Genomic DNA, 15,284 nt, shown 5'->3' with positions numbered 1-15,284 from the left:
CTCTGGATTCTTGGATTCTGTGTTGTAACCCCCCGTTCATATGTAGACCAGAAACTGGGTCTTAAAAGTTCTCAGGTTCAGGTATCTGAGCATCTGACCTATTTTTAGATTCTGCTTTCCATTCCCGCGCTATCTTAGGAGGACTGAAACTAAGATGATTACCCAGTGATTCTTAACATAAAGAGCAAAACAGATTTCTTTGTTCAAGGGTATCTTGCCACCTGCCTGAGCACCTTTGTGGTTGTGACTTCATTTATTGGAAAGTGCCCGTTGCTCAAGAACCATGTGCTGAGAGACCATGGCGTATCCAGGACACAGGCAGAGGAGGTCCTCAGTACTATTCTATGATGATGGTGCTTGGAAACAGATCCCAAAATGTCAGTGGCTTTAAAATATTTGCTATTCCGATAAGACTTTTCACAACAGGTAATTGGGGTTCTCATGGTAGCAAAATCTTTTGCTTAAATGGAAGAAGTCATTGTAGGAGATCCTTTAGGGCACATAAAGCCCTTAAAGTATGTTTTTACTAATTAAAATCCTGTTTACATTCAACTTTTCAAGATCACATCTGTTGCGTTGCAATAGATCTTGTGCACCTGGTGTTAAAATTGAACACTTCACTGGCCCCCAAAGCAAAGTCAGTGCTGTAGACTTTAGAATTTCAAAAGCTTAATCAGTAACATTTTATGTGCATGTGAATCTGAAAGTATTTCTTCCCCATTTTATGGGCACATCCTGTATAATTTCCTCATTCTTCCGAATTCTCATAATTACTTCCACTTCAAGGAAAAATTGCATAACAGTGTGAAGAGATGAAAACTCGGAGTGATAACTTTTGATATTAGTAATTAACTAATGGGTCCAGATTCCTAAGAATTAATGTGGATGCAGATATCTGCCGTTTAGAGAGTTTTTCAGTGGATTGAATGCTGCCTTTTATAAGAATCAGCGTATAATACATCGGCAAATGAATTGGTATAATCTTCAAATGAATTACAATTTTGTTTAAAGGCAGGAATCTTAGAATGAACGGAACATTGAATCCAAACTATTTATATTACTCCAAATTCTCTTCCCATCTTTAATGTATATACATACATATTTACGTCATTATTATCAGTGTATTTTATGTTCTACTCTGTTTCCATTAGCATTGTATCCTATAAACATGATATGATGTGAACGTCTCCAGAATAGTCACATTCTGCATATACCAGTCAGTTAAAAAGAAAAAAAAAATCATTCAAACCTCTAAGTGTTTGAATTGTAACATTAGTTTTCCTTCATAGATAGGGCTCTGGAGCAGTCGTGTTGATAATCAGGAAAATACAAAATATTTTTTATCGTGAAAGTAATTTGGAATTTAGAAGAAATTAAAATGACTTTTCTCATGTAAGGGACAGTAAAAATGGCCTGAGGCTCAACACAGTGGTCAGGGGCCTTGTGCTACACTAAACTTTCAAACGTTGCCTTGTGACCGTCATTTCTCTGTGCACAGGTGAAGAGCTGCCTTTCTCTGTCTGACCTGTCACACTGATACAGTTCTGATCCCACCCACCAGCTGTGTGTGTGTATGTGTGTGATTACTTGGACCCCGAAAACCCGGGGCCAAGGCTGGGTGGTGGTTTCCTTCCCAAGAGCCTCAGGGCTAGTGAAGAAGGAACACGTACCCGTTGCTTGTGCTACCGGTGCCCGAGTCATGTTTCCTGTGAATGTCTAACACACGAGCGACGTCTTCCCCTTTGCACACCTGACTGCCTGTTCTTTTGTGCCCAGGAGCTGGAGGAGAAGCACCGTGAGGCCCAGGTCTCAGCCCAGCACCTAGAGGTGCACCTGAAACAGAAGGAACAGCACTACGAGGAAAAAATTAAAGTAAAGACACTTTCTGATCTTCCCCCTTCTTCCTATGGCACTTCCTATAGCTTCTCTCTCTTCCTGGCACTTTGGGCCACGTCTTGCTATAAATGCCGTCCTCAGGCTGTGGTGGGTGGTTTGGGGGTGTTACCCATGTGGGGGTTTTGATATGCAGTATTCAAAAAACTTGTTTCTAAAATTTTGTTATTAATCTCAGTTCTGTCTCCTACTTTCACCCCGCTGTCATCTGGTCTGTGATAATTTAGATTTAGCCACAGACTCCCCGATCTTTGCATGTAATTTCCTTCCTGCGTCTGAGACCTGATCCTTTTCCTTTTGTTTAAAGCGCGTCCCAGAGGACTTTCCTGAGTGAAGGCCTGCTGGTGACAAGTTTTCTGTTCTGTGTGTCTGAAAGTATCTTTATATCATCCTCATTCTTGAAAGGTGTTTGGACTGGGGACAGAATTCTACATTGGCAGTTATTTCCTAGAACACCCTTTGAAAATATCATTCCATTGACTTTTGGCTTTTATTGCTAATGAGAAGTCAGCTGTCAGTCTATTGCTTTCTTTGAAAGTATTGATCTTTTTTCTTTGGCTGGTTTCAAAATTTTGCTTTGTCTTTTGTTTTCTAATGGTTTAGTGTGATGCCTCTAAATGCAGATTTGTTATTTATCTTGCTTGAGATAAACAGGACTTTTAAATGCATTGGTATATTTTAAATAAAAAAAATTGTTTTAGTGTTTATTTTTGAGGGAGAGAGAGAGACAGAGAGAGAGAGAGAGAATGTGTGTGAGTGGGGGAGGGACAGAAAGAGACAGGGAGACACAGAATCTGAAGCAGGCTCCAGGCTCTGAGCTGTCAGCACAGAGCCTGACACAGGGCTTGAACACATGGACTGTGAGATCACGACCTGAGCCAAAGTTGGATGCTTAACTGACTGAGCCACCCAGGCGCCCCTATTTTGGTATCTTTTATCAATTCTGGAAAATTATTGGTCGCTATATCTCACATATTGTCTCTTCTCTTTCCTTCTTCCTTTTTGAGAATTTGAGTAGGCATCACTTCCAACTTCTTCTTCTTTTTTTTCATATTTTCCATTTCTTTCTCTTTTGGAGCACATTGTGGGTAAGCTCTTACTGATTTTCTGGTTTACTAATTCTTACCTGTCAAATCTGCTGTTAAGTCTACCAGTAATTTCAGTTACTGTATTTTTGGTTTCTAAACATTTTATTTGTTTGGCTCTTTTGCAAGTTTGCTAGATTAGTTAAGACAATGATTTTCTATTCCCTGCATTCATTTTAAAGCTTGTCTTCTGTTTCTTTAAACGCACTGGCAGAGTTGTTTTATGTTCTTTATCTGATAATTCCACCATCAGATGTGTCTGAAGGTCCCTTTCTGCTCCATTGTTTCTTTCTGTTGTTTCTCATGGTGCCTGTCTTCTTGTGTGCTTGGTCAGCTGCTCATTTCCTTTCTGCTCCATTGTTTCTTTCTGTTGTTTCTCATGGTGCCTGTCTTCTTGTGTGCTTGGTCAGCTGCTCATTTCCTTCCTTCCTTCCTTCCTTCCTTCCTTCCTTCCTTCCTTCCTTCCTTCCTTCCTCCCTTCCTTCCTTCCTTCCTCCCTTCCTCCCTCCCTCCCTCCCTCCCTCCCTTCCTTCCTTCCTTTATTTCTCAGAGAGAGAGAGAGAGAGCGCGAGCACAGGGGAGGGTCAGAGAGAGAGGGTGACACAGAATCTGAAAGAGGCTCCAAGCTCTGAGCTGTCAGCACGGATCCTGACACGGGGCTCAAACCCACCAATCGTGAGATCATGACCTGAGCTGAAGTCAGATGCTTAACCGACTGAGCCACCCTGGTGCCCCTGCTCATTTTCTTTAGAAAATTATTAATGGGAATTCTTTGAGGCTTTGAATGCAAATGTGCATCCCTTTGGGAGTAGTTCTGGGCTCAGACTTCTCTATCTTCTTACCCTTTGAGGCTATTAAAAATGAAGCTCGAGTTTATTTGGTTCAGCAAATGCCTCAAGTTAAAAACAGCTTTGTGTCCTTCTTAACTCTCAAGGTTTCTGCTTTCACTTAGGAGTTTAGTCTCTAATTTCTTACTCTCTTGCCAACTTTTGGGAAAATGTTTTCTGTATTTTATCTAGTATTTTAAATCATTTTCTGTAGAAGAGTTGGCCTAAATAATCTAGCTCACCATAATAAAATGTTAAACTCTGTTATTATTTCAATTATTAAAATTATTATTTCAATTCAATTATTCATTGATCAGAAAAAAATGTGAGCTTATCTATTTCCTTTCAAAATCACATCACATTTTCATTATGACTTTAGACCAAGCCTTTAACTTAGTTTTTGTGTTCCTGAGAATCAGGCATTGGTCATTACATCTCAAATATTGCCTCTTCTCCTTCCAAGTAAGGCAGTTGAAGGAGGCTTTTAATTTTTGTGATGAACCTGTTATTGATTTGGTTGGTCTTCTCTGTTCCATTTTTGGAGAACCAATCATGTACATGCCCATGCAACATCAATGTCACCACCACCCTGGTCCCCCACCTCTTTTTTTATTTTTTATTTTTTTAAATCCCTGGTGTTACTTTTGGTTATTTTTCATAAAAAAGAATACAGGGGGGGGTGCCTGGGTGGCTCAGTTGGTTAAGCGTCCGACTTTGACTCGGGTCATAAACTCCTGGTCTGTGAGTTTGAGCTCCATGTCGGGCTCTGTGCTGACAGCTCGGAGCTTGGAGCCTGCTTGGGACTCTGTGTCTCCCTGTCTCTCTGCCCCTCCTCCGCTCACACTCTCTCTCCCTCTCAAAAATAAACAAACGTAAAAAAAATTTGTTTTAAAAGACAGAAAAATAACCCAGAAGTGACCTCACCATGTTGTAGTGTGACCCCCTACTCAGTGTATTTTAAACTTTATACACCAGTCATTTGGGAATAATCTCTGGAATAAACCAACTTCCAGAAAATTAAGAGAATGTAGGCAGTAGTCCACTAGCACCTGTGCATGATGAAAATAACTGTTTTTAAAATTCTTTCTGGGAGCACCTGGATGGCTCCAGTTGGTTAAGTGTCTGACTCCTGAGTTCAGCTAAGGTCATGATCTCATGGCCTGTGGGTTTGAGCCCTGTGTTGGGCTCTGCACTGAATGTGGAGCCTGCTTGAGATTCATTCTCTCTCTCTCTCTCTGCCCCACCCCTGCTCGCACATCGACATATTTTCTTCCTCTCAGATAAATACAAGTAAAAGGAAATTCATTCTGTAATTTGGGTGAGTATATTGACCTTCCTGTCGAAAAGCGATGTTCTGTCTTAAATTGATGTAAATGTCTACAGTGGTTCCCCTATTTCAGATTCCTTGCTCCCCCCAACCCCCATGCATCTTTCCTCTTGTTCCTTCTGCCAGTTTAACCCTATCAGAGCCAAGGTGCGTGCCTTCTTGATCGAGGCCTGTTCGTCTCTACCTCTCATTGGATTCCGTCGCGGTGCAGAGTTGAGGTTTCATTTGGAGCAGAGCCATCCTGCAAATGCGCTTCGTTGCTCTAGCACCCCATAACCGGGAGCAGACCCGGTCCAGATACTGTGTGTCCTCGACAGCCTTCTAGATGGAAAGAGCTTTGTTTCATGGATCTTAGGGAATGTTATGGAAAGACCTGTTTTCTTCTGTCTGCCCTACTGGGAATCTTTATGAAGCCATTTCTTTTTAGCCTGCTCTGCTTTGTGTTTCCTGTTTCCAGCCTCTCTAAGGCCACTTTAGTCATAATTCTGATGCTACCCTAGATTCTGTCCTTTTCTTGTTCATAATTTTAGAATCACACCCCGACATCCTAGAGAATGGGCCACTTATCCTTTTGAGCTTCTCCCCTCCTCCCTTGACCTGTCCTCCCCATTTTGTTCTTCTCCACAAACTCTCATTCTATTTTTTTCATCAGTTGGTTCTAGTTTAAAGCGCTCTTTGAAATCTGTTCTTTCCTTTCTGTATCCTGCGAACCCCCTCCCTGCTGACTGGCTCTTTTTAGGGACGATGTCCCCAGGAGCTACGAAGGTCCCTTCACAATAGGCATTGTGGGAAAGGCCGCTTTCAGTCCCCTCCGTGACCCTAATTCTTACAGCTTCTTCCCAATATCAGAAGCAGTTGGTGTCATTCAGAAAAGGCAGAGTGGATTTTCTGTGTTGAGAAATGCAGGGCAGTGGTCAGAGGCTTGGGCGAGTTATATGACACGGTCTTCCTTTTTCTCCTTTCTTTCCCACTTGTTGTGCGGGCAGCTGCTAAGGCTGTGTGTGCCTCATGGAACATTAGATCAGGCTGGTGGTTGGTGACACCATTACTGTTTTATTTTTTCCTCTTGGGAACAGTAGGTGCTTGCTGTGGTGTTCTCAGCCCTGAGAACACATGATTTCTCTTCCCCTGAGAAAAGGTTTCTCTTTCCAGTGCCTTCTCCCCCCCCCCCCACCCCCCCAACTCCCTGCTGGATCAGAGGAAAGGACGGAGGAAAGAGGCATTTTCTCTCTCTCTCTCTCTTTTATCTTGTCTTTTCAAACTATTGACTCTCCACCTACTTTATCAGTGGGCAGAATCCTCTTATCCGTGTCTGTTTCCGAACATCAGCCTTGGTCACACAGATGCCTGTGGCCTTCAGCTTTGTGTCCCTCTGCACACAGCCTTGGAGACATCTAGATTAAATCTGCACAGATTAAGAGCAGGCAGTGTTCTGAAAACTGGTGCATTGACTACGATAGAGTTGTCCTGAGGTCATATCTGCAGGTGGTCCGATCTGGGGAGAGAGCTTTTGTCTCTCGCCTTGGAGTCTCCTTCCACTGAGGATAGACTTCTCAAGTCTTTTTGGCTGCTGATTTTAAAATCAGTTCTTAGCTCAAGTCTGCTGGTTACTTGCCATTTGGTGATCATATTTGACTTCTTACCCTCGTCCCAGCTCACAAGCAAACTCCCGGTCTCTGTCTTTGTCCCGGAACTTTCTTGGCCTCTTCAGTGCCCTTGGTTAGTCTTCCCTGCTCAGCTTTGCTACTCAGGACACTAACTTCTTCTGTTTCTCACAGGTGTTGGACAACCAGATAAAGAAAGACCTGGCTGATAAAGAGACTCTGGAGAATCTGATGCAGAGGCATGAAGAGGAGGCCCATGAGAAGGGCAAAATTCTCAGCGAGCAGAAGGCGGTAGGTATAAGGAACCACAAAGCCAGTTTTCAAAGGAGGGTTTCCAAAACATGCTCGGGATCACACACCCAAGGAGAGTCCGTTCCAGCTGACGAATTCTTCTTCCTGTTTAATCCTGTGGAGTTCCTTGCTCGCAGAAGACACTCTGTAGCTCCTTCCTCTCCCAACGGCATTGGGGTGGGGGGGGGGGGTCGGGAAGGGGCTCAGGGTGGCCACTTTTGCCTTTCGTGCCCTTCTTGAAGGACTCATGCTGGTCTGAGATTAGCACTGTCCTTCACAAGGCTACCTGACAAACCGCTGAGTGGACCTAGGTCTTCCTTACGTGCCTCCTTCCTACATACTCGCGCCTTTCCTTCCTAACCCACGTAGGCATGGGTTTTAGAGACTTTCTGCCCCTAAGGATCACCTGTGGTGCTGCTTAATCCACCTGTGACCTCAGAGCCCCACAGGGACTTGGCACATCAGAATCTCTAAGGGAGGGTCCTGGGAAGTTGTATTTTTAACCAGCACCTTCCCCTTCTCTTCCTCCCGGATTTTTATGATTTATTAAATTGGGAAAACTTTGATGTAGAGAATCTAGGGCGGCAGTGCCTAGGTAAGGAGGGATCACCCAGAAAACAACAGTGCCATGGGCAATGAGAAGTACGAGCTTGCAGATTCAAGTTAGAGGCTCTGGCAGGCCCAAGTCCCTTGCAAATGACATGGGGGTCTAGCGAGGCCTGCTTCCTCACAGAATTCCTGCATTGGTCCTTCTGTGTGCTTTTAATGCAGGCAGCTTAGGTAGTGTGGGAGTGTGTCATCTCTGTTTGAGAAAACTGAGTGCCATTGTCTGGGCAGTAAGACCTGTGACCCTTAGGGTACAGGCCAGTTGACTCCCTTGTTACCTCTGGTCAGATTGCCTGCCTTTCAGAGGAGCCTTTTACCCCGGCCCCAAGGCCTGAGTTAATCTCATTCTGGTAGAACTACCTGTGTGTGAGGTTTCAAGGCTCCCCTGTGTTTCAGATGATCAATGCTATGGATTCCAAGATCCGATCGCTGGAACAGAGGATTGTGGAACTCTCAGAAGCCAATAAACTTGCGGCAAACAGCAGTCTTTTTACCCAGAGGAACATGTAAGTATTCACCTTCTACCTGTGTGCATGATTACACATTGGTCTTCTCTCCTGGGGCATAAACTTCATTCTCCTGTCGGATGAAGCCAGACCCTGTTATACTTGTGTAACTTGGCCCTCTCTCAAGCGGTCTCACTCTGCCATGCCCTTTCTTTGGAGCTGGGTTTTCTTAAATGCTTCGAATTGCCACCAGATTACAGAGTGCTTTGCTCTCTCTGATGAGGACTATTAATAGGTGGCTTTTGGAAAGCTGTGGTCCTTGTTCCCCAGACTTGCCTCCTGTGATTAGCCTAGTTGGGCCATCCATCCTGCTGGTAAGTTAGGCCCAGGGACATGAGGTTTGCAACGATTCCCTGTGTTCTAGGAGCTCATTGATCTTAATCTTCTCTAAAGAATTAATATCTCCAGGATTTTGTCCCCCCCCCCCCCCACCAGATGCCTCTCCTGAGAGATCTAAAACATTCCCATTTTCACCTAAACCAGCTTAGTAAGCCGCATTTTGGTCTTTGAGTCATTCCAGTTTCTGACACTTGTGAGCAGTCTGGTGGGGAGGTAGCAAGGTCTGTGGAGAAGTGGAAGCAATACCATTCCTTTTCCTCATTGCCCTTTCTTCCCCAGGGCCTGCCTTCATGAGTTTTGGGGACACTCTTGTACTCTAAAGTGGCCCCTTTCTGCTACTAGAAATGTTAGTGTTTCTTGCCTCCCCCTTGACCCTCCTATATCCAATAGATGAGGGCCTCTGAACAGTGAGGACCAATTGGGTCCCAGGTCCCGAAGCTGGGATCATGCACACAAGGTTGAGTCCAGACCAAAATAACCTGGGAATGACCGTCCACGCCCACTTACAAAGACACACCTCTTGCTCTGTTTCTGGTCTGCCCCTTCCTCGCCTCTAACGAGACTGTGATTTTGCTTGGCTCCTCCCACCACCCCCACCAGGAAGGCCCAGGAAGAGATGATTTCAGAACTCAGGCAACAGAAGTTCTACCTGGAGACACAGGCGGGGAAACTGGAGGCCCAGAACCGAAAGCTGGAGGAGCAGCTGGAGAAAATCAGCCACCAAGACCACAGCGACAAGAACCGGCTGCTGGAGCTGGAGACAAGGCTGAGGGAGGTGAGAGCGAGGGGCCCTTTCCCAGGAGGATTCGCTGGGGGACGGGGGCTCCAAACCCAGCCTGGTGTCAAGCATCAGTCAGTATATATACAAGAGGCGTCGTGCGTGGTGGTGGAGAGCTCAGACTCGGCCACCACGATCTGGCTTAGAATTCCACTTACACTTCCTGCGAGTTTTATAACCTTGGGTAGCCTCTTGGATTTCACGTCTCTTCATCTGTAAGATGGTCATGATAACGGATCTCCCTGCTGGAGTCACATGAGGATTATGTGAATGGTGCATTTTTCAGACTGGAGAGGCGAGGGCACAGTGATTCTGCCCTTATGCTGATTTAGCAAGGGGGTCCCATGACTGAATCCATGCTTGGGGGTTTAGCGCTCATACACAGGGTAGCCTCATGACAGTGGCTGGGGTCTCCTAATGACCCTGGAAGATGAAAAGACAAAGCTAAATTTTAGGTTTGATGGGAGGTGGCTCGCTTCAGAGATATAAGGAAGCTGGGAAGGGTAGCCAATCTTTTGGGAGGAGAAGACAACACATTTGGTTACAGACGCGTTTGAGAGTGATTGAGGCTGTGAAGTCACATGTGTGACAATACTCACTGGGTGTTTGTTGAATGTCTTGCTCTGTGCCAGCTAGTAGCCTGGCTGTGCAGTGGTGACAAGACAGACCCCATCTCTGATCTTGGGGGCTGTCAGCTTTTAGGCAGGGTCGGCTGGTTGGACAGAGGAGTGCAGGAGAGTGGTTGTTGGGAGTAAGACATCCCGGCTGGGGGAGGAGACCCATTTCCCGGGGCTTAGTAGGTGCTCAGGCATTTGCAATGGAATTCTTCAAAAAGCAGATGGTCTCTTTTAAGGGAAGGCTGTTAAGCAGACAGAGGTCTGAGGACTAAACTTGGGGAATACTCATGGGTTTTTTTGTACTGCAGTGTGAAAATGAGGCCCGTCCCCCAAAGGACAGAAAAAAAAAAGAAAAGCACTGACTCAAGTGTTTCAAGGGTGGGCCAGGGACAGACCGTTCCTTAGGATCATCTGGTGTGTCTTTTGAAATGCAGACTCCTGGGCATCTTCGTCTCTTAGCTTTTTTTTTTAATGAACTAGGATGTGGGGGGCAGGGGGGAGCAAGGATTTGCATTTTTAACAATCTCCAGGGGATTCTCTCACTCCCAGAATGGTGGCTCTGGGTTGTCCGGAAGCCTTGAATGGTGGTTTAAGTTTTATTATCCAGGAGATATTTTTACTGTTCAGTAAGTTTAACAACATTTCCCTGTGGTGTCAGCCTTACGAGTGTGAGTGTAAATAACTCCGATTTCTTTGAGCGTGGGAACACTGACTGGCTGTTTTGCTTTCCCTCCACAAATGTCTCTCTTACTTTGGCACCTGCCCTGCCTCTGTGGCTCATCTGGGCAATTAAAATGCCCCAGGGGAAACGAGTTTCTTTCTTTTTTTTTTTTTTCCTCCTTGAATCCATCCAGCTAGCTGCCCCCTGCCCCTACTTCCGCCCCCCACAGTAAGGAAGGTAGGGGAAGCCTAGAATGCTCATAGGAGGCTCGGGGCTGTCACACCCCCTGGGAGTTCTGGAGCTTAGCTTCAAACATGACAAGGCTGGTCCACCTGTGTTACCTGCTGCGACTGAGTTTGGGGGCCCCTCAGCCTCCGGTTTAATCTACCTTAGAGGGCCCTGGGCCTCCCTCCACCCTGTGTGTGCAGTGTGAGCTCTTCCCTAGCAAAGCATGTGAGTCTCTGACCCATTGTCCCAGTAGAGGTTAGACACCTCCACCTGGATGTCTCCCTCGCTGACCAAGTTCAACACCTCAACACCACATTTCTTACCTTTCTCCTCAGACTGGCTCTTCCTCTCATGTTCCCTGGCGTAGCAGTGGTCTCACTGTGCAGAGCACCTGCCCAGGAGCTCAGGCATCACTGTCGACTCCCCTCTGTCCTGTGTCTCTGGCTGCACCTTAGATTCACCACCAAACCCTGTTGGCCCTGTAGGCTTAATCTTTTATAAGCCTGCCTTCTCTTCATCCTTAAGAGACTTGGGTGTCACCTTTTCCAGGGACCCTTCTCTGGATAGGAATATCTCCTTTGTGTCCCTACGGCCTTCTTTGTCTAGATCATCACATTGTGTACCTCTTGGCAGTACTAGTTAGACAGTGAGCCTTCTGAGGGCAGCAGACACCTCTTATTTGCTTGACATACCCAAAGTCTGATACAGGGTCTGGTCCCTAGGACAACCCTGTCAGTGTTTGTTAGGTCAATAGATTAGGCCATGGTCTTCCACATCTCCATGCCTTTGGATGTCGGTTCCTTGGTTCCTCTGCTTGGAATTTTCTTTCCTCTTTGCTCATTTGACTCCTATAAATTCTTCAATAAATACATGCAGAGTCACCTTCTTTATTCTCCACTGTGTTCCCTCGACATCCCTACGTATTCTGACCGCAAATATGGCAATGGCTGGTTTTCATTTTTCCTCCAGCTCAGAGGCAGAAACTGTCTTTGGTCTTCATATTCCTTTTTATGTGGAAGCTGCTGAGGAAATTCTTCTTGAATGAATGAAACATTGAGTAGATAGAAGGGTAGATGGACAGATGGAGGCAAGAATGATTAGCTCACAGTGGGACCTAATGTGGGTTATGTAATGAGAACAAGTCAGAGCAGGAATATTTAAAATAAACAGAATTCAATTCTGGTTGTTCCATTTTTATCCCAGTTGTAAAGATGTCCCCTGTTAACAATATGATGTTATTTATAGCCATTTACTTTTAAATGGTTTTCTTGTACTAAATTTTTTTTTCTTTTAGAGAGAGAGTATGAGTGGGGGAGAGGGGCAGGGGGAAGAGAGAGAGAGAAAGAGAGAGAGAATCTCAAGTAGACTCCACACTCACTCAGTATGGAACCCAGTGCAGGACTCAATCCCACAACCCCGGGATCATGACCTGAGCCGAAATCAGAAGTTGGGCGCTCAACTGACTGAGCCACCCAAGTACCCCTTAAATGCTTTTCTGATAAGAGTATTTGTCATAATTGTCATTTGAGATTCTTGCTGTGTAGTTTTTCTTCTGCCTCCCCAAGGCTTTGAATATTTGTAAATAAGGGATGCTTTGTATAGACATTCTCTTACATGTTCTTGCTTCTGGTCATTTTTAAGACTCCTATAGTCAGGTCTGTTTTACAGCATTTTCTCCCTCTCAGTTGAGTGCTGAGAATTTGAATCCATGACCACATGAACCAAGATGCAGGTTGAACAGCCAGTTGCATCTCAGCTAGTTAGGGTCAGTTAGTGAGACTCGTCAGTTGCGTGCTCTGTCATTAGGGTCAACTGAGCATGCGTGTGTGCGTCTCTCTCTCCACCCCTCAGGTCAGTCTAGAGCACGAGGAGCAGAAACTGGAGCTGAAGCGTCAGCTAACAGAGCTGCAACTCTCCCTGCAAGAGCGTGAGTCCCAGCTGACGGCCCTGCAGGCGGCCCGGGCGGCCCTGGAGAGCCAGCTTCGCCAGGCCAAGACCGAGCTGGAAGAGACGACGGCGGAGGCAGAGGAAGAGATCCAGGCGCTCACGGTAAGCTTGGGGACGGGGACCTTCAGGCTCCTCAAGGCCTTGGCCAGGATGAGCGTGGCGCTGAGGAGATCTGCTCCCTCATGGAAATCCCAAGAGAGAAAAAAGCAATCCCTTAGAGATATTTAATGGGCAGAAAGCTGGTTTACAAAAGTTCTCCCTCATGAGAATTAGTATACTAGATCAATGGGTTGACATCTGACCTTTCCTTAGTATCTTGAAAAGTTCCTCTTCTATTTATGTATCTTCCCTCCTTTGAAAAGAATCATCATTGTATTTAAAATTCTAGTTTGAGCCAAAGTCCATTTTCCTGGATCTTCTACTTAGATTTCAATAATCATTAAAAAAAAAAAAAAAAAATCTTCTACCTTATATCATAGTCTTTCTCCCACATTTCTGTGTTTGTGTTGGTTAGCCTCGTTTGTGTTACCTATTTTTTTTTAAACTGTAAATTCTGCTTCAAGTCTTATGTATGCATTTGGTATGTTCTGGATGGAGAAGTTTCTTCTGAATGAGAGACTCTTTCTCTACGAGAGACCTGGCTTCTCTGCTCTTTGTGAGACTCTAGTTTATTCAACTGAAGAGTGTTCTCAGGAAGTAGAACTTGGGGAAAAGGGGAGGGTGACACTGGATTTCGACCTTAGTTCTTTCCGGAAGTCTAAAAATAGGACTTTTTGGGTCAGTTTCCCACAGTTGATCCTTCTCCTGGGGACTGACCCAGGCTAATAAAACTGACAAGAATCTTACATATAAAATGCCAGCGTATCAACTTACAGTGGAAAAAGAACCACCAAGCTGACTGGGATACTCTGGGTGGCTAATCTTCACACTTTTTTCCCCTCTTAGAGAAGTCTCCTCAAAAACCTCATTTCTCTTGGAAGGGCTGCTCGGTGGACCTGGACTCGGCACGGAACGCCGAAGGAGTTTAATGGCTAGGATCAGCCAAGCACGTACTTCACTGATAGTAACATAATGTACTTGCCAAGTGGACAGGCACAGTCATGCCTGCTGGTCAGGGTACCCTCTTCCGTGGGCAGGGCACAATGCAGCTGATTGGGCTTAGTGTTTTCTAAAATAAGGTACCGCGGTGGGTACCTTATTCACTCTGATTCATCTTGGATGCTGTCCCCATTTCCATCAGCGAACATCTCAGCATCTCTTAGAGTGGGGTTACTTCTACAGATGGCCATGCACATTTGTTGCTTATGATCTACCCTGTTTAAAAGTAATGTGTGTACTTCTTTTTCTTTTTAAAAACCGATCTCATCCTTAGAAGTTACCCTCCATCAATGGCTTTGGGAAGCCCATTATCTGAAGCCACATGATCTGACAGTGCCAGGCTCCTTATAGACAGACCAACTGAGGACACGGGGGTTTCCAGGATCCTGGGGATATGGAGTAACTCTTGCATAGGAAGTACACGTGCACCCCAGATTTTCCAGGGCTTTTGCCAAGTTCAGTTATTGATTGCAGCCTTCATTTCTGTTGTCTCAGTGAGGACACTCATTGTGATGTGCCATGTGCCCTCAATACTTGGTTTGGGGGAAAAAACCCAGTCACGATATCTTTTTATTTAGACTCTGCCTTGTTTCAAAATGGATTCAGAGCAGTTTGGGAAGATACAAAACAGTATAACAAGATAAAATAAGAAAGAAAAGGCACAGAGAAAATAAGTCTATATAAGAAAAATATGGAGGTAGGAATGAAATGAATATAAAAGACTGTGTGCCAAGAAGGCTTATGTGCTTTCTGGAATTGCGTGGCTGGGGAGGGAGACAGCCAGATAGCATTGCTTAGCTGCTAAAAGAGGCACCTAAAATCTAACCGCGGTTATATTGAATGCACTGTACATTAATATTCCCCCCCCCCACCCCGTAAGAGCCACCCACACTCTGAAAGAAAGAGAAGGAGCCACCAGTAATCCAACCCATCCTTAATTAATCCTCACTATGTGCCTAGTGCTGTGTCTTTAGCCATTTCTCCCCAGGGGATTGGCCTGTAATTCCTCAAATCCTTTTCCTTTGGAGCTGAGGAGAAGGACACGTTTCTCTCACTGTTCTGTTGGGATTGGGAGGGAGGGTGGTGGCATCTTATCCTGCTCATTCAGAAGGAGGAGGGTATAAAATAGAGCATGTGTCACTGCTGTTTATCTGTGGGGAAATTAGTCTTTAAATCCTGTCTTGGTGCTGGTTGGAATGTGCTGTGTCTAATGGCTGCTGGAAGGCTTCACAGCGGCAAGTCACGACTTAATTTAGTCAGATGAGATCACTGCCTCCGAGCATCTTCTTATGAAAAAATAAAGAAACAAGTCTGGAAACTAGGGCTCTACCACCCTTGCAGATGAAGATGCCTTGGAAAACAGGGCTTTTTTCAAAGTGATGGCAGAGAAAAATACCTTACAGCTGTGTGTGGCCTAGCATGCAGGAATCCACACCTCTTATCAACTTGCCTCAGTCCAGTTTTGAGGCCATGGGTT

At 45.3% G+C, this 15,284-nt stretch overlaps 1 protein-coding gene across 4 annotated transcripts in view; it reads left to right on the top strand.

Moving 5' to 3' along the window:
• Positions 1-15,284, top strand: part of CIT (citron rho-interacting serine/threonine kinase) — a 165,941-nt gene that overhangs the window by 90,756 nt on the left and 59,901 nt on the right. For all 4 annotated transcript variants that reach the window (XM_039240508.1, XM_039240361.1, XM_039240432.1 and 1 more), the window contains exons 18-22: positions 1,777-1,872; positions 6,911-7,027; positions 8,030-8,139; positions 9,079-9,253; positions 12,614-12,811. In XM_039240508.1, the coding sequence (XP_039096439.1) occupies positions 1,777-1,872; positions 6,911-7,027; positions 8,030-8,139; positions 9,079-9,253; positions 12,614-12,811 (696 nt within the window). The remainder of the gene's footprint in view (positions 1-1,776; positions 1,873-6,910; positions 7,028-8,029; positions 8,140-9,078; positions 9,254-12,613; positions 12,812-15,284) is intronic.

Source organism: Hyaena hyaena, unplaced genomic scaffold (assembly GCF_003009895.1).
Source record: "Hyaena hyaena isolate Hyena2069 unplaced genomic scaffold, ASM300989v1 scaffold_0, whole genome shotgun sequence".
Taxonomy (NCBI): Eukaryota; Metazoa; Chordata; class Mammalia; order Carnivora; family Hyaenidae; genus Hyaena; species Hyaena hyaena.
The sequence above is the reverse complement of the archived record's forward strand: the minus strand, read 5'-3'. Positions and strand labels throughout refer to the sequence as shown.